This window comes from Kogia breviceps, chromosome 9, assembly GCF_026419965.1.
Source record: "Kogia breviceps isolate mKogBre1 chromosome 9, mKogBre1 haplotype 1, whole genome shotgun sequence".
Classification (NCBI taxonomy): domain Eukaryota; kingdom Metazoa; phylum Chordata; class Mammalia; order Artiodactyla; family Physeteridae; genus Kogia; species Kogia breviceps.
In genome coordinates, this window is record NC_081318.1 from 33060423 (window position 1) to 33080046 (window position 19624).

The following is a 19624-nucleotide window of genomic DNA, read 5'->3' on the forward strand; positions in this document are numbered from 1 at the left end:
TTATGACAGCATTCTAGGTCATAAAACAGAGCCAAAGTAATTGACCTTCAGGGGATATAATCCCATGATAGCCCAGTTGACAAGATTAAGCTAATCAATTAAAGATTCACCTAGTGTTTAGTTCAGAATCATTATCAGAGTTTTGAAAATGTGTTTTAAAAAAGAGAATAATTAACACTGCTAATTCATTTTCTTCTGGAATCTCAATATGACAAAACTTGTATTTTAAAACTAGAAAAAACGATTTAACCAAAAATGTCATAATTTCATATTATATTCTCAACGCTTTCAAAGCCCAACCGTGATTTTTAAAAAGAAATTAAACAACATGCTTTCATTGAGAGAATTTTTTAAATCTATACAATTCAAACTAATGAAATATTTTATTGTACAAAATAAAAGTGGTGTTTTAAAAAAAAACATTTCCAGGCCCAGACATCCACAGGAGTATGTGAGGAAAGGATTCCACTGGAGTATAATAAGCAATACTCAACTGAATGAAACCACAAATCCACCCTCCTTATAGTAAATACTAACATTCACCACAGGCTTGAAATTCCTGTAGCATCAGTAAATGTATTTTTTAAAATATTACAAACATGCTTATGATGCATAGGAAGATGGAAAAATTTAGACTTAACTGCACACCACATGTACTCCCAACTTTTCTAATTTACAACCAGTTAAGAATCACAAATATCCAAAGAAAGTATTTTAAAATAGTATATATGATTCACTTGTAAGTGATTTTTATACTCAAATAAATAGTATAAAATGAAATGCTCTCATTTCATTTCAATGTCACATTGAATTTTAGTATTTTTCAATCCAAGAAAAAAATAAACTGAGACATGGTCATGAGTTCAGGATTATATATATTACAATTTGCCTTGTTATAATACATTTGTGGCTTTATGATAAAAATAACTCAGGGACATATGGAATCCAAGCTAATTTGCATAACTGTCACAAGAAAAAAGCATTAAATGCATTTCTGAAATAAGTATTTTCATTTAATTCAGAATCTCAAAACAGCATTAGACCTTGGCCTTGTTTAAAAAAAGTTCAGTTAAACACTAAGCTAGCTAAATAACCTTCTTGAAAGGTTTAAACACAATTGATATAGAAAATGCTTTCCCTCTAATCTCAATCTTACATAAATGAAAGAGGTAAGGGGGAAAAGGTAGACAATTTCTTTAGCAGCATATATGGCTAAATCCATCAACCACCTTAAACTAGAATGTCCATTATAGACCCCATTAAAAAGAACTGGGCATATATCAAAAGTTACCCACTTCATAAACCAAAAGACAATAATTTTAGGGTTACGGTAAGTAAAATATTTTTGAAACACTTCAAAGAACCTTTGACATTAAACTAGAGGAATCATGTCTTCATTGTAAGAAAGAAAGGCATAAAAGAAAGTAAAAGACTTACTAAACTGATTTTCAATCTTCTTTGAACAAAAGAAATAAAAAATAATGGTTGATTAGCTAAGCTCTGTGCTCTAACCAAACTAATTAATTACAGTGATTTTAAATGGCAACAGCCCATCTGACTGGGTAGCTTGACAGTTCTGAATACTTTTGCAATGATTTTTTTAAAAACGCAAAGACACTAAAATGATCCGGTCATGCAATGTTCATCTTATGCATTCTGCATCTCTTTGCCAATCTTGTAGCTAAGGATCTTGTTCCAATCAATCTTAGTGCGTGTAACTGGCAACTGTCGACGTAAGGCTTTGAAAGTAGTGTCCGACATTGTCTGATAATTCTCACTGATGGCAGTCTATGAAAAACAGTAGTTAAAAGTTTAAAGAAATAAAAGGAACAGAACAATGTATAAAACACACAGATGTTTTGGGAAAAATCTTTATTTAAGCAGCCTGTTCCACTGTTTTTAAAAAGCCAAATAAAAACCCCAATATGGTTTTAAAAGCTATTTATAAAAGCAGCTAAAAGAAAAAGCTTATAATCATTTTGAATAATTAAATTTAATAAAATGAAATTATAAATTAGATTTACTATCTGTGTCCTCATTTTGGATCTATTTTACTATTTCTCTCAGAACAATTTCACAAATTACTGTTTGCAAGGAGTGGAAACGTGTCCAATACACAAATTAAATGCTTAAATTCAAGAGTGCAACTTAGAAGCAGGTAAAGAATGTAAAAGAGCACAAAATGAAATATGATCTAAGGAGATCACATATAATCCAACTGCTTTGGGAAATAAGTCTTAAAGTAGAATTTCCAATCAGAAACAAAATAACCATTTAGAATCTTGGTCTATTTTGAGCAATACTCAGAAATTATAGTTGGTTAAAACTGAGTTTTAGCTACATTTTCACAAGTTTGCCCTTGAACTAAAACAAACAAAATACACACAAAAAAGACTGTATCTTATTACAGTGAAACAATGAAAATATTCAGGCTTATGACTGAAATTAAAATTTCAGTGCCATTATTTACAAGCAAATATAGATTATACAATATTTTTGAAAATCATACCTGGTATTCATTTTCTGCAGCCTCTACAATCTTTATAAATTCTTTTGCTGTTTGCACCTCATTCTGAATGAAAAACAAAATTAAAAGTAAATAAAATAGTAATTTAAAACTACACCACTATTACTTTTAAATAGGTATGCCAATAGATGTATGGTTAATGATTTGTTATAATTTAATAAATAACAGATGGAAATTATGACAAAGGGAAAATATTGTAAGATCAATTACTCTAAATTCAAGGGGAACTAGGCAAAAATGTTTTAAAAGTCTACAGAATGAGCATGGCTTTACTGTTTCACTGGTTAAGGAAAGTGAAATCTTAATAGTACATGTTGATGAAAAATTCAATTATAACACTTAACAAGCATTTCAAAAATCTTTACGGGTAAGATGCTGGTCACAGATTTCTAGTTAATGACTATATTGCTAAATATTTACTGAACAATATTTACCACCATAATGATACATTTAAAAAATATTACCAATTAGGAAAAGCATATTTTAAAGTTTAAGGTGCATTTTTTAGTGTTTAAATATTTTCTGGAAAAAATTTTTAAAAACTTTTTTTATATTGGAATTTTATCCCAATATAATGCATTCCTTTGCTTCTTTCCTAACACTAAAAGTTAACAATTGTTGACGTAAAACTATCTAACACCTTACTTTACATATATTATTTATATATATTTACACATGTATTTATATAATGGGTATATTTTTTCTATCCAAAAACAATAAAACAACAATGAATATCCTCTAAGATAAAGTGAAAAGGTAATTCCTAAAACATTCAGCACAAATTGGCGTATTAGTCAAGTTAAATTACTATGACGAGATCTCACAACTCCACAGTCTATAATTTTGTAGACAAATCTCTCTCAGGAAGACTCTTTACTCAATGTCAAACTCCTCAAAGAATACTAAGTACCCTGTTACACAAATAATATTACATATATACTCATGATACAGAACTATATTGAGTGGAGACCAGACATTAGTAATTATTTTTCCTGGAGATTTTGCAAGGAGAATACTACTTAGCAAGAAAGCAGAAATCACCTAAGCACTAATGAAAACTTGAAGAAGACCAAAAGAAAAAGCAAAAAATAAAAATAACAGAAAAAAGAAAATCCAAAAGCCCCACAGCATTCATTTCTTTTTAGGTAGCATCTGGCCTAACACACACACATGTTTCTTAACATTAAATCAAATGTTTTCTTAAATTAAAAATAAAGTTTTAAAAATATTTGTAAGTTAGCTAATTTTGAATATTAGCAGTTGACATTTATAATATACTAATGCTTTTAGGTATACAACACATTTGATAAACAAATGTTTATCAGAAATGTCACTGTCAACATATTATAATACCTTTGGGACAAAAAAATTCTGCAAAGAAATAGTTGCATGTTCAATGAAAAGAATGTGTGAAAGACCTCTGCAGGGAAAAAAAACCAAGTTCAAAATTTCTAGAATTTGAAAGCTGAACTTCAGAAAAACTTCATTAAATCATACTCCAAATAGAGAAAAAAAATACAATCGGGTTTAAAAGTACAGGAGCACAGATGTAAATTTAAAAGCTAAAACTATAAAATTCGTAGAAGAAAACACTGGAGTAAATCTTCACAATCTTGGGTTAAGCAATGGCTTCTTATTAATATTCCAAAAGCATAAGTTACAAAAGAAAAAATAAACTGGACCACATCAAAACTGGTATCTTCTGTTTTGCAAATGATACTACCAAGAAAGTAAAAAGACACACAGAATGGGAGAAAATATTTGTAAATCATATATCTGATACAGGACTTGTATCAGAATATATAAGCAATAATTACAACAACAATAAAAACACAAATAACCAATTAAGAAATAGACAAAGGATATGAAAAGACATTTTTCCAAAGAAGCTATTCAAATGGCCAACAAATACACAAAAAAGATGCTCAATATCATTATCCATCAGGAAAATATAAATAAAAATCACAATAAGATGCAATTAACAGGGGCGTCCCTGGTGGCACAGTGGTTAAGAATCCACCTGCCAATGCAGGGGACATGGGTTCAAGCCCTGGTCCAGGAAGATCCCACATGCTGTGGAGCAACTAAGCCCTTACGCCATAACTACTGAGCCTGCACTCTAGAGCCCACGAACCACAACTACTGATCCTGCGTGCTACAACTACTGAAGCTCACGTGCCTAGAGCCCAAGCTCTGAAACAAGAGAAGCCACCGCAATGAGAAGCCTGCACACCACAACGAAGAGTAGCCCCCGCTCGCCGGAACTAGAGAAAGCCACGCACAGCAACAAAGAACCAAAAATGCAGCCAAGGGCTTCCCTGGTGGCGCAGTGGTTGAGAATCTGCCTGCCGATGCAGGGGACACGGGTTTGTGCCCTGGTCTGGGAGGATCCCACATGCCGCGGAGCGGCTGGGCCCGTGAGCCATGGCCGCTGATCCTGCGCGTCCGGAGCCTGTGCTCTGTGGCGGGAGAGTCCACAGCAGTGAGAGGCCCATGTACCACAAAAAAAAAAAAAAAAAAAAAAAGCAGCCAAAAATAAATAAATCAATTTTTTTTTAGAAAAGATACAATTAATATCAACTAGGATGGCTATAATAAAAAGACAGACATAAGTTTTGGTGAGGATGTGGAAAAACTGGAAACCTTATATACAACTGATGGGAATGTAAAAATAGTGCAGAAACTTTGGAAGCAGTCTGGCAGTTCTTCAAAAGGTTAAACAAAGAACTACCATACAACCCAGCAATGCCACTGCTATGTATACATCAAAGAGAAATTAAAACAATGTCTACACAAAAAACAGTATACACAAAGGTTCATAGCAGCAAAAAGTAGAAAACAACAATGTCCATCAACTGATAAATATATAAATAGAATGTGGTATATGGATTATTATTTGGCTACACAAAGGAATGAAGTACTGACACATGCTCTAACATGGATGAACCTTGAAAATATTATGCTAGGTGAAAAAAGCCTGTCGCAAAAAATCACATATCATAGGATTCCATTCATATAAAATGTCCAGAATAGGAAAAACTGGAGTCAGAAAGTAGATTCATGGTTGCCTAGGGCTGAGAGGGGTTTGGGAGAAGGGCTGGTGGGAGGGAATGGGGAATGACTGCTAATGGATACAGGGTTTTTGGAGGATGACAATGTTCTAAATTAGATTGTGGTGACTGTTTTACAACCCTATTAATATAATACTTTAAAAAAAAAAAAAAAAGAGGGGCTTCCCTGGTGGCACAGTGGTTGAGAGTCCACCTGCCGATGCAGGGGACACGGGTTCATGCCCCGGTCCGGGAAGATACCACATGCTGCGGAGCAGCTGGGCCCGTGAGCCATGGCCGCTGAGCCTGTGCTTCGCAATAGGAGAGGCCACAACAGTGAAAGGCCCGCGTACCACAAAAAAAAAAAAAAAAAAAAAAAAAGATATTTATACTTTAAATGGGTGAACTGAATGGTAAGTGAATTGTATCTCTTTAAATAAAGCTGCTAAAAAAAAAGTTAGGTACTAATTTCCAATTACTTACCATCTTTAATCTATCTGAAAACACTTTAATCTGAAGCAGAAATACTACTTAAAATGTTAATTCCAAAACCGCTCTAGTTGTATAGAAGTATCAGGTTGTTTAAATTTTATTTTGGAATTAATTACTTACAGACACTGTTAGGGAATCTTGTATATCTTTATGACTCACTAGCTGAACATTACCATCTTCATAATAATGAACCTATTAGAAAAAGAAATTACAGAAACCACATTATAGGAGTTATCAAGATCCTCATGGCTTCAACAATCACATCAATGCAGATGACTACCGATTTTAGCTCTAACCTAGTCTTCTCTGCTGAGCTCCTGACCTTAAACTCCAGCAAGCCTCTTCCTGCCCTCAGGCTAGCGAGGAACTAGGTAGCAGGTCCTGTAGTTACTCAGGCAAGCCCTCCATTGACTGGACTGCTGCACATTTCTACTTCATAGATGTTCTACTGGTATCTAAACTCAAGATTTCCAAAATCAAACTCAAATTATTCTCTCCCAACACCACTCTTGTTTTGTGTATTTCCACCAACCATTTAATTCCTCAAATTCAAAGACATGAATTTATTCAATAAACATAAACTGAGTGATTACTATATATGACTGCTACTACAGGAGGTTCTAGAGACACAAAGCTTTTAAAAAGACAGCCCCTGACCTCATATTTCAACACAACACAGTAAGAGGTACGTACAAAGTACCTTAGCAATACTCCACTCTCTCTGAGACATAAAAAAGGACTTCAGAAAAGAGGTAACACTGTACTTGGGTTTAGTAAAATGAGTATAACAAACTAGGGAAGGTGAGGAAACTGAGCTAACTAGAGAAGAGCATAATTTAGGAAAGGCCTGCAGGTACTTAGGACTGGAACGTGTGCGAGTTTGGGGAGTAGGAGCTGTGGCTGGCGGAATATACAGGTAGGTGACAAGTCAACCCTGGGCCTTCTATGCCATGCAAATATGTCTGGACTATCTAGTAGGTGAGTGTACCACTACAATGGTCTCAAGTGGCAAGTAACATAACCAGATTTAAATTTTTAAAAATCACCTTTCTTGATGGCAATGTAAAAAAGTAGATTAGGAGATGGCAAAGGGTCCAACAAATCAACAAAATAAAGTAACCATTATAAACCAGGCATCATGCCAAGTGCTGAAGACAGAACCAGACAATCTTGGCTCTCAACAAGCTTTGGCCCAACAGGGGCACATCTCAGAAATTATCCAGGTGAGAGCTAGAGGCCTAACTGAAGGAAAAAATAATGTCAACAATAATGGCTACCATTCAACAAGCACTTTATGTCTGGCTCTGTTCTAATCATTTTGCCCATATTATCTCATCTTCAAAAACTTGTATGAGCTATTTCATTGTTGTTGTTTTCTTTTTTTTAGCTGATGAGGAAACAGAAAGAACTTAAATGACTTCTTGATGTCATACAGCTAATAACTGGCAGAGCTGGGATTCAAACTCAGGCAGTCTGGTTTCAGAACCCATGCTCATAACCTCTGTTTTCTAGCCCCTAAACAATAGCCACACCAAAACATACAAGTAATAGGATAAAAGACTAGAAATAATGTATACTGGAGTCAAATTATAGAGCAGTGCATCTGATTCATCTTTATTCCTTTATGACTCTTAGCATAATACCTTTCATGATAGTTAAGCAACAAATGTATTGAATAAATAAGTGAACCAAGATAGAAAGAAATTAGTATTTTTCTTTATACTTATTTAGTAATATTCATATTTAAATCCTCTTAGTTATCAAATTTCTTCTATATAAACATTTGAGCTTACACTGAGTCAATTCTAGTGGGTTTCATATAAGAAGCCAAATGAGTACAGAAGATATTTAAGATATATGTAGTATGTACATGTGTTAACATATATATATACTTATACATCTATACACACACATAAATTAATATTATACCTCACTCAACTCCACTCCAATTCAAAAGACAGAACGAACAGCACAACTCAAACTCAGAAGATGCTTGGATGAACAAATTGTATGAAGAGCAGACCAAATGGTAGCATCTAATTTTAGCTGTGTTTTTAGAATCTGTCAGCTATCCTTGCAGATTTTTGATGACTAGGGAATGAACTGCAAGGTTATTTAAAAGATGAAATCAGCACTACTTGTTTTTCCCATTACCTCAAAACAAAGACCTGGAAAAGAAACATTTATTGAGTACTATGAAAATGTAAACATATGAATTAGTTGTTTCTCTGCTCAGAATCATCTAGAGATCAGCAAATTCTTTTTATTTCATACCTGAATTTTCAAGATGCCAACCACCTGAGTGGTTGAAGGAGTGATTGTAAACTTCCACTCTGACCTCCAACGACCATTCCTTAAAAATAAAAACAGCAGCTATAAATAAGGTAGGGAAAATAATTTGAATAAATTTTAAGTTCCAGATTTAAATTTCACCCTACAGTATGAGAGAGTGTGGGGGATGGATGCTGGACATTCTTTTTTTTAATCCCTGAAATATTCAAAAGAATCAGGAGGTTATGTTCAGTTATGAGCTACATTTAATTTAATCTTCATCCTACTGATAAGAAAGGACTTATACAATGGATGCAACCTCAGAACTCTAAAGCTAAGGCTTAAAATACAGTTCAAAACTACATCAGTTTTCTGACTTATGCTTTAATTAAGAAAAAACGGAATAAATGTTCAGATTACCAGGGGCTTTCACAAGTTTACCATCCAGTGAATGATACAAAGTCCCATAGTTTTAAAAGAACGGATAGTAATACAACATTCTTAAGGAGATTTTGATATCTGGAAAGAGAAGGGCTTTAAAGGGTTATAAGCATCAGATTTTTTTCCAATTTTAGGCTTAAAGTTTCCACATAAAAGGCATATACATCCTCCTCCTAGATTCCAAAATGATTTTTGGTATAAAATTGATACAGATCGGGGCTTCCCTGGTGGCACAGTGGTTGAGAGTCTGCCTGCCGATGCAGGGGACATGGGTTCGTGCCCCGGTCCAGGAGGATCCCACATGCCGCGGAGCGGCTGGGCCCGTGAGCCATGGCCGCTGAGCCTGCGTGTCCGGAGCCTGTGCTCCGCAACGGGAGAGGCCACAACGGTGAGAGGCCCGTGTATCACAAAAAATAAAAATAAAAATAAATTGATACAGATTAATCGTAAGAAACTGTGACATTACAAACAAGCAACAGGCATGTTATTCATTTTTGTCTCCTAGATAATGAATTTTATCCTAATTTTTTCCTGACAGCCTTTTCATAGCAACTCCTTTTCTTCTGACCTCTGTTTGCTCTTTTGCATACTAAAAACATATTCTTATACATAAACTTAACACCTGTCAGGTTTTTGTTAAACAGTATATATTTCTAAAACAGTCACAGAGCTAATGGATCACTATACTGGCTTTGCTACAGAATTATTTCTGGGTTCCCTTCAATATTCTTGCAGTCTGCCCAATCACAAAAACCTGCAGAATGATAGCACTCTCATACCTAAAGTTAACACTTATCATTTGAAAAGTACTATTATTAGAACAATGTATATGTTGTACAAAATAAAAGATAATTTTATAATATGTTTTGATTTTGAGTGACTTAGCCAAAATTATCCATTGAAGTTTGGTTGGAAAAAGAACTTAGATCTATTCATTTTTGTTTCATGATTCCAAAAGAAGTTATTCCTTTTATTTAGGTATTACTATCAAGTACTAGTGAGTTCCAGGCATACACATTTCTGATTTATAATGACAACATACATATACCACCATTGATTGTGAAAATTTAAAAAAAAAAGGAATTCCAAATCAAGTAATCGTACCAATTTGAGAACTATTTCAAAAGATCCTTCCAGGGCTTCCCTGATGGCGCAGTGGTTCAGAGTCCGCCTGCCGATGCAGAGGACGTGGGTTCATGCCCCGGTCCGGGAGGATCCCACGTGCCGTGGAGCAGCTGGGCCCGTGAGCCATGGCCGCTGAGCCTGCGCTCCGCAATGGGAGAGGCCACAACAGTGAGAGGCCCGTGTACCACAAAAAAAAAAAAAAAAAAAAAAAAAAAAAAGATCCTTCCAAAGGCATTACTATATAGTAATAGTAAACTGCACTGCATAGACAGTACCCTTTCTTTCATCAATGGAGTAAATAGTCAAGATGTCCTAGCCTTTAACTATATTCTTCCCTTCTCTTCTATTAATGCTTTAATTAGAAATGTGTATTTATTCAACAAACATTTATTAAGCCCTCAATACTGCTAGATGTTAGGGAAACAGCAGAGACCAAGAAAAGAATGTCCCTAGTGAAATCTAAGAAATGACCATGACTAGAATCTTCTGATTTTTATGCTATCTGCATTTGAGGTGAACTGAAGTAATTTCTTTGTAGCAAAATATTTAGATTTTACTGAGGTTATTGTGATATGTGATGTCTAGCACTTTGGAATGTCATAAAAAATTATCTTTTCCAAAAAGTGGAAGTGATTTTTAGCTTCAGTGATATAATGTTCATAGTGGTAGTTTAGAAAAAAAAATTCAGATATGTGAAGTGAAACAGACTAGAAAATTCAAGGACATCATTTTCATTTTATATATGCTAACACTCAAACTGTATTTCTAAAAACTAGTAAATTTACTATAACATCTCTCAATATATTTTAAACTAAAACTTAGTAATGAGTTCAATCCCAACAAAATTGATTTTATTATATAATCCTGGCACAAACAGCACAAATTAATAGCAATTTTGTGAAGATTTATTTCTTAGGGTACTAGTAAATTAATGCTTCAAGTTTTTAGGCCTAAACTGGAGAAACTACATTTATATCAAGACCATACAAGTAAGTTAATACAACAGAATTTTTAGGAAACTGCAGCTTGTCATTAAGGCCTATGTTTACAAATAGAATTTACTTTCCTTCAGTGATAATGGATCTCTTTCCTCCAAAAGTTCCTGTAACCTTGCATTTATTTCTGTGATGGTTAAGTAGTGGAGCAACCTTGGGCCATAGACCAAACTGGTCCACAGGGGTTACTGATACCTGCTACTCTACCCTTAACAGCACCACCAACCAACTCGGCTAACAAGTCAAAGACAAATATACTTAAAAGGTAAACATTATGACCATACTTACTCTGATGGCCTTAGAATGTATTATCAAAAAGGGAGGATAAAAAGTAAAGATTTCATTCAATTCTGAACTTATGAAGTCTTGGAGAGTCACAGAATTTTATAACAGGAGATATCTCAGAAATAGTCTTGTCTAAGAATAAAAAGGCCCAACAACTTGTTAAAGGTCCAAGATTAAGAGTGCAAATCAGTGCTTTGGGGAGCTGGACTTTTTTAAGGGATAATCAAATGATTTGTACAAAAATTGTAAGGCATGACTATAATTTGCCTCGCTGGACAAAACATGTCATTACTTCCTCACACTGGCCAACCAAGCACAAAGCAATCCACATGAAAACATCTACTTCAGAGTCACCAAAGTTCACGTACCAAAACACGATCATTCTTCACTTTGTAAGTACCTCTGCCCTCCTCCCCCAAGTAAGTTTCATTCAGGAACAACCCCTTCTCAGAATGAGCATATGGGCCTGCCAACTGGTCTGCTCCCAGGCACGCATGTGCCCTCAGAACACTGCTTGCTAGTCTAAAAACATCCCACGCTCTCCCACCTTCTTTTCACTGAGTGCCAATAGATTTACTGCCACCTTTAAAAGATCAGGTTGATTATGGAACAGATATTTTTCTTATATAAAAAGGCTGAAGTTTTATATTACATTGTTCTTAGTCAATCATACACAAACAAGGTATAGGCCCAATCAATAAAGCAAGAACTACAAAGAGTATAAGCAGTGTCAAAATTCCCCAATACAGAAAATTTTAACTTACCAAAAGTTTTTTGCTTGAAACTGATGGCTTTCTATGCATGCAATAATGGTCTGCTGTCCATCTATTTTTTTACCATATACCTTGTTGGTAAAGAAAATAAACACAAGAGTGAATTTAGGGCCACAGTATGTCCAACTTTAAACATCTATAAAATACTGAAAACTGTACAGCATTTTGGCAAGAACATATAAAAGAATACAAAGTAGGTCATCATTCCAATACAGTAGCTAGAAAAACAAATACTTAAATATGTACACCTAATCACAGATTCTTAGTGAATCATAAAATAGCTCACAATTAATGAAGTACAATTTATTGGAAAAAAAACTAACTGTACTCTCAAAATACACATAAATATCCCACAATCTCAGGGGTTGCCATTTCTCTAGACATTTAAAATAAAAAAGTATTGAGATAGAAATGAGAAAGTTAATTTACTTACAACTAAGAAAGTTCACTAAGAGAATGCCTGCAATGGTATGATGATGTTATTTCACCTCTTGCCAACTGCTTTAAAAAAGTAATGAATAATTTGTTTTTCGATCCTCTGAGAACAAGTAAGGACTCTCTAACTCAACCTCACCACCTTATTCTTGAGGTATTCTTCCAAAATAATCCTAATCAACATGGTTATACTTCAAAGAACCTCTAAGGTATTTTAGGTTATGTCGCTATACTTCTCAAATAATTATTGAGAGCTAGATACTTAAGGCAACCATATGAATTTTTGTCCTAACCAGGAATCTTCTGAGAGTGAAATGAGGTGGCTATTGGTAATACTAATAATTATGTTGGGACAGCAGGTATAAACCAGGATGTATGGTCATCTTAGGCTGGAGAGGTAGGCAGAGACCAGGTTCACAGGGCCTTGAAAGCCATGTTCCGAAGCCTGGACTCTATCCTAAGTGCAACACAAAATCTTTGAAGTATTTCAAGCAGGAGATTTCATGATCTGATTTGCATTTCAAAAGGTCACTGGCTATGGAGAAGATCACAGAAACACAAATGTGGGGGACTAAAAAGCATATCTAGGCACAATCTATGAAAGAAAAAAAAAGTACTCCTACTTTCTATCATATTTTATCCTGAAAATAAAAAACAGGTTAAACCTATGAAAGAACCACATTTAAAACCTTAACAAATTTGACTACAAAACACACGGGGACAAGAGTTCACTTCCAAATAATTTTATTTGTTCTAAGATCTTGTAATTTAATGAAAAGAAGTTTGATGTGAACTTAGGGAGATGAGTCATGAACATGAGATTAAGGAATCTCATCATATCATGTTCCTCAAATCAATGTATGAGAATTACTACTTGGATTTAATTCAAGGTACAACCATTTTTCCACTTTTGACTATCATAATACATTTACTATTTAAAGTTTCTTGAAAAAAATAGTAAACATTCTTAGAAATATTTACTTCAAAAAAAAGGAATATTAAGTTATAAAATGTCCTTTCTGTGAGTTACTATAAATTTCAAGATATCACAAAACCACTGTCATATTTACATAATACAAAAGAAAAGAGTGCACACTGGATGACTTACAGTGCAGACACCATTCGGATAATGTTCTTTTACATAAGCTCGCAGAGCAGCTTCTACTGAAGTTCTCCAAGATTCAATTGCATTTTCTGCTTCGTATGGTCTTGGATCAGTTGCTTCCTTTCTTAAGTGATCAAATTTGAAACAGATTCTGTTTTTTGGATCCAAAAACTTTCCATTTCCCAGGTCACCATGTTCTGTAATCAATACCTTCAATGATGCAATGAATTTTGGAAAAAAAATATTTAAAATAGCATTTAAATACTGATACATTATACATTCACTTGAGCTTTTTCCTTAAAACTATAAAATAATTCTATTCCAAGCAACTGGTTTAACTATATGGCACAAGTATAACACTTCAAATGAGTAGACTATAAAGACAATGAGGCTGCTCTCATGCAGCTCCGATCAGTGGATCTGATATTCTCCCAATATAACATCCAGCCACCCAGGGGAGGAAAATAAATCCATCGTCCAATACCCTGCTAGAGTCAGGTTTTGTTTTGTTTTTGAGAACTATGGACAGTTCACTATTTCTGTTAACAGTCTCCAGTTCCTCAAAACTAAGGAACTGGTAATAACCTTCATTGAGAACGGTTACAAGGGAATGTTTTTAATCCACTTAGAATCCTCTTCAGTGTGTCTTACATTACTCCTGGGCCCACAGTCTCATCTACTGTTAAGTGCCTGCTGCTTGTTTTTTATTAAGATAATCACTGACAGTTGTTTTCAACTGACTTCCAAATTTTAACAAATGTAATTTCTTCATTTATGTGCATTTAAGTTATACACGCATAAATTTGACATTCTGTGCTTTCTTTTAAAAGATTTCCCTCTTTTTCCTTCCCAAGCAACTCTCCCAGCCTTTGACTCTATACCTATGTCAGGACTTCCCCATCCCTTTGATGTAAATTATGCAAACACAGGATGTATCCTTCTGAATTTTTTTTCAGTCATATTACCCTACACAGATAAATACATACACATCTATGTATATATACACACACATCCAGGGTTTTTTTTGGCCACTGTTCTACAAGAATGGAATGAAAATGCACACATTTTTCTGCATCTGGTTTTTTACAACATCAACACTTTATAGAAATCCTTCAGTCAACTGGTAAACCTCTCATCATTCTTTTTAATGGTTGCATACTATCCCATGATGTGGGTATAACAATTTATTCTGCCATTCCACTACTGCTGGACCATCTCTTTATTTCCAGGCTGTTCTCTTTTTGGGAGAAGGGATAGGCACATTAAAAATGTTAAAGTATTATTGTACATATATTCTAACATACTAATGTTTCTATTTCCACTGGATGCTTCTATTTCTCTTAAATAGATTCTCAGCAGTGAGGACAGTAGGTAAAGGGTTTGTATATTTAATTTTTAATACATAATGAGACTGCTTTCCAAAAATGGCTGTGACAATCTACATTTCTGCAAACAATATATGAGATGCTTCCCTTCACATTATCACCATCAATAGGTATACAGTTCTTTTTTCAGTCTGATGAGTATAAAATATATCTCATTACTTTAATTATAGTTCTCTGGCTCACAGGTCTAAATATCTCCAATTTTGTGGGCCATTTTCTCTTCTGTGAGCAAATATTTTTTAATATTTTTCATCTGGGTGGGATTTTTTCTAATTTATAGAAGTCCTTTATTTAAGGTATTTGTTTTATTCTACAGTTAAAATAATTGATATGTAGCCAAATGTCCATCTTTTCTTTTACAGTTTCTGGGTTTCCAGTCTTATTTAAGATGGTTTGCCCTGCCCTTGATTATACACGTAGACTCTTTTCTCCTAAAATTCTAGTCATTTTACAAAATTTTTAATCCACCTGAAATTTATTTCTATATATTGTGTAAGACAGAGGACTGGCTTAACTACATGGCATATGTAGTTGATAGAAACCAGTGGTACCAATACCCTTTATTATATGTCTGTCTAAATTATAACCTTATCATGTATAAAAATATTCATATATTTTGGGACTAAATTCTGGCTTGATATGCTGCCCTACTGATCTATTTGTCTACACAATACCACGCTGATTTGACTTTACATTGGTTGTACAGAACCTTCTACTATCTAGCAATGCAATTGTCTCTTACCACTCTTACATTTTTCTTGTGTTTCTTCAAGCATGTTTTTCATATAAAGTTTATGAAAATTTTCACCAATTAAAAAACTATCAGGATTCTAATCAAACTGCATTAAAAACTATCAGGATTCTAATCAAACTACATTAAATTCATATTTTAGTTTTTAAATAATTTAACTTTCTACCTCAAAATGGAATTCAGTGTGCTTTTCCATCTGCTCAGAACCTGTTTTATGTGTTTCAAGATAACCACCATTTTCTTCACATTCCTATGCATTTCTTCTTAAAGTTTATGTTCAGTATTACAACTATTTAAAATGAAACTCCTCCCCCTCCAACCATTACTAGTGTAAAGTCCCTACTTGCCACAATAGAGGAAAGTGAATACATTTTGTACACTTACCTACCTTAAATTCAGCCATCTCACAAAATTCTGTTAAGTCTAATAGGTTTTTTTGGTTGGGAGGTTAATTTATGGGAGTTTCTCACTATTTCTAAATATATAAATCATGTCACCTAAGAGTTTTCTGTTCTTTTCCAAAGCTTTAAGAGTTCTCATTCTCTTGTCTTATTTGCTATACTTCCATTTATGATAAATAATAATGGTAATAAGTTGACATACCTGGATAATTTTCTATGTTAACTAAAATTATATTAGTGTTTATAGTTTGATATTTACTACTGTTTTTCGTTAAACAGTATATTATATTTGAGAGGTTTTCTTCTATCCCTATTTTACTTAGGGTTTTTGTAATGAGGATTAGCTGCTGGATTTTTCAAATCCCTTTTCACTGTCTATTGATGTATCATAAGGTTTTTCTCTTTATTTGTTGATTAAGCGATAAGAGCAATATATTGCCTTACATGGAACCACTCTTGCATTCCTGTAATAAATTCTATTTAGTCCTGGTATATTATTCTTTTGATTTTTCTGGATTCTGTTTGTTAATATCTGTTTAAAGTTTTAAAACCTATAGTTATATGTGAGATTAGTAGTTTGCTTTTTTGTTTTATATTTATTAGGTTTAAGTATTAAAATTACAGTAGGTTCATAAAATGAGTTTGAGAGCTATCCAACATTTTAAAAGGATGCATCCCTGGATCCAGCAAATCTTTTAGGGATTTACCTTAACAAAACAATGGTCCATGTGCCCAGAGGTACAATGATGTTCAGTACAGCATTGTTTATAACAGTTAAAAAAAAAAAAATCAAAAACACAAAATCTCCCAAGGAAAAAAATAAATTTAAGAGCTTCATGAAATGAAACACTACATGCCTTTATATATGTGTATACACACATGCATAAATCTATCTATCTACCTACCTAGCCACATTTACTTTTTCTCTTCAGTTATAAGTCATCTTCTGTCTGGTCTCTCTTTTTCCCCTATAACTACGAGACTACATATTACATAATGAATAATGCCAAATGCAAGCTTTAATATAATTTGCCACCAAGAACTAATTGTTACTACTCTCTCCTATGTTCTACCTCCAGTTCCTTCTTCATATTGTTTTATATAAATTGTGCTTCATGTTAGCACGATAGAAACACAATCACTGTTCAATTACTAGTAACTTTAAACCAAAAAATAAAAACTAAGAATGCTAGTGACTTTTGGGGCTTTTCTTTGCTTAGCAATTCCAACTTGCACTTTGGAAAGAAAAGATTTAATAATTACTAAATGCTAAGTTACTCACATGAAGAACTGTAGAATTCCACAGCAACTAAATTATGACATAAATCTTACTAATATAAACTCTAGATTTTGGATTAATATAGGATTAATTTTTTTCCTACAAAAAACAAGAAAGTAGATTTAAAGCAATTATCTTGTAAAATCTTAAAATAATTACATTTGAATATTTCTTAAAAGGGACTTTCTGCTAATAGCATTATTGGTCTCAACAAAAGAAACTACATTTTCAATTACTTTGCTCCCAAGTGGCTATGATTAAAATGAATGCTTTCTTTTTAACCTTTAAACATACCACTTTACAATTCTTGCAGGATATACTAAGCATTATAAATGAAATAAAGAATATCAGATCCTGTGTTTATATGAAACATACCTGATCTTCATAACCTTCAATTTTTACTGGAGTAAACTGGTCCAAGTTATACTGTGCAAATGCACTAAAAAGGAAATGAGTCAATTATTTAAAATTACGTATTTAATGTTCTTAAAAAAAATCACAAACAATTCACTGTCAAAGTCTCCTGCACTGCACATGGCAAGTTAAATAAAATTGTAATTCTCTACTACTGATCTTATATTAGGTATAAATATTATATATGTATGGCTTTTTAAAAACCAGTGAATGACATCCAGCTTTCAATGCTTAGCAAAAAAATTAAATCAGTAAATATAATCAGTCCTTTCCTTCAAAACCCTGAAAGTAAAGGTGAGCCACTTATAAGACACATATCCAACTATTCAAGTATATACTAACATTTAGTATACAACATACCGGGAAACAGAGTAGGTGCTGTGAGACATGCAAAGAATAATTAGACAGATCAAAGGGCTTACAGTTGAATAGGAGCTATGATAAACATAATCATAACACAAAGCAGAAAGTACCATAAGAGAATGGCCAATAAACATCACAGAGAATATATATTTTAAAAAATTACATTCTGTTGAGGCAAGGGTAACAAGAAAAGAGAATCAGGGGTGATATCATAATGGAAGTGATACTGAGAAATGGCCTTGAAATAATGGGTAGGCTCTCTGGTCTTGCAGAAATTGGAGGGATGAGAAGAGTAATTCAATTAGAGGGACCAAGATGAGCAAAATACAAGAGGAGAAGATAGGTTAAGTCCAACATCACAGAAAGCACCAAGCTCAATGCCTGGCACATAGCAGGTGTTCAGTTATATTTACTGCCTTCAACTGAAAGGCCCTGCATGATGGAAAAATTACTTCATTTGGGAGGCAAAGCAGAATTACAGAAGCTTTTTGAGAAAAGACAACTGAGGACTACTTCTGAAGAAGATTAATTTGGCAGCAGTGTATACGACAATTGGGTGGTGGAGCAACTAGAGCCAGGAAAAGCAGTTGGGCTATCATTAGGCAAACGTCCATGTTAGAACAGCTGAGAGTCTGAACTAGGAAATGGTGACGAGATAGATTCAAGAATAAAGCCTCTCTCTACTTTCATATGAGTAAAGAATAATGTATTACATAATTACATAATACATTTGTAGGAAAAACTCTCATAGCACAAAAAAATTACCTAAAAAAATAAAGATCACACTGTATTTTATTAAGTCTATAACCTAGGAAATTTCTTCCACTTACTAAGAAAGATAGTGAGAATTTTAAAATTTAGGAGTACATCTCTAAATCTAATCTACTTGGAAGCTTTTCAGATTACTCTGGATGGTAAGATGTCCACTGAATTTTCAGGTGTTAGCTACTGAATCTCCTCAAGAGAGGAGACTGAGCAAAGCATTACTGATGAGTTAACAGGAGACTAGTAAATGTAAAAACAGCAAAGTAGGATTAAATTGCTAGCTGTCAAATTCCTGCCACTGCATGTCAAAAAAAGATGGGGGTAAATATAGAAATGTATGGAGGGAAAGGGAGATTTTCTTTATTCATTAAAACTGTAATTTTCTTAGGAATAGCCCCAACATAGCCAGGCAGTTACTATCCCTTAAATGAATTTATCTCAAAAGTATGTTTGAGATTAAAAAGTATTCTAAATCACTTAGAATTTAGGGTTCACTTTCCAGTAAAAGACATATTTAAATAATAAATTTAGATTAGTAATTTGGTCTTGGGTCCTTTACTGCTCATATCAAACCCCATTCATCTATAATCTGGGAGTGGGGTAAGAACAGGAAATCTGAAAAGGCGACAATGAATATGAAATAGGTAAAACTGTATCTTAAATGCTCAAAGCAAGTTAAACAGGTGACAATTATGCAGTATGGCAGGAAAGGTACTCATTAACTTAGGAGTCAGACTACAGAATATCTAGGTTTTGTTTGAACCCTG

General features: G+C 33.7%; 1 protein-coding gene across 1 annotated transcript in view; it reads right to left on the bottom strand.

Moving 5' to 3' along the window:
* Positions 1-258: 258 nt before the first annotated feature.
* Positions 259-19624, bottom strand: part of CAPZA2 (capping actin protein of muscle Z-line subunit alpha 2) — a 54675-nt gene continuing 35309 nt past the window's right edge. The window contains exons 4-10 of the mRNA XM_059074395.2: positions 17691-17754; positions 13503-13709; positions 11951-12030; positions 8344-8422; positions 6190-6261; positions 2510-2572; positions 259-1788 (exon numbers count right to left, since the gene is read on the bottom strand). Of these exons, the coding sequence (XP_058930378.1) occupies positions 1648-1788; positions 2510-2572; positions 6190-6261; positions 8344-8422; positions 11951-12030; positions 13503-13709; positions 17691-17754 (706 nt within the window). The 3' untranslated portion in view covers positions 259-1647. The remainder of the gene's footprint in view (positions 1789-2509; positions 2573-6189; positions 6262-8343; positions 8423-11950; positions 12031-13502; positions 13710-17690; positions 17755-19624) is intronic.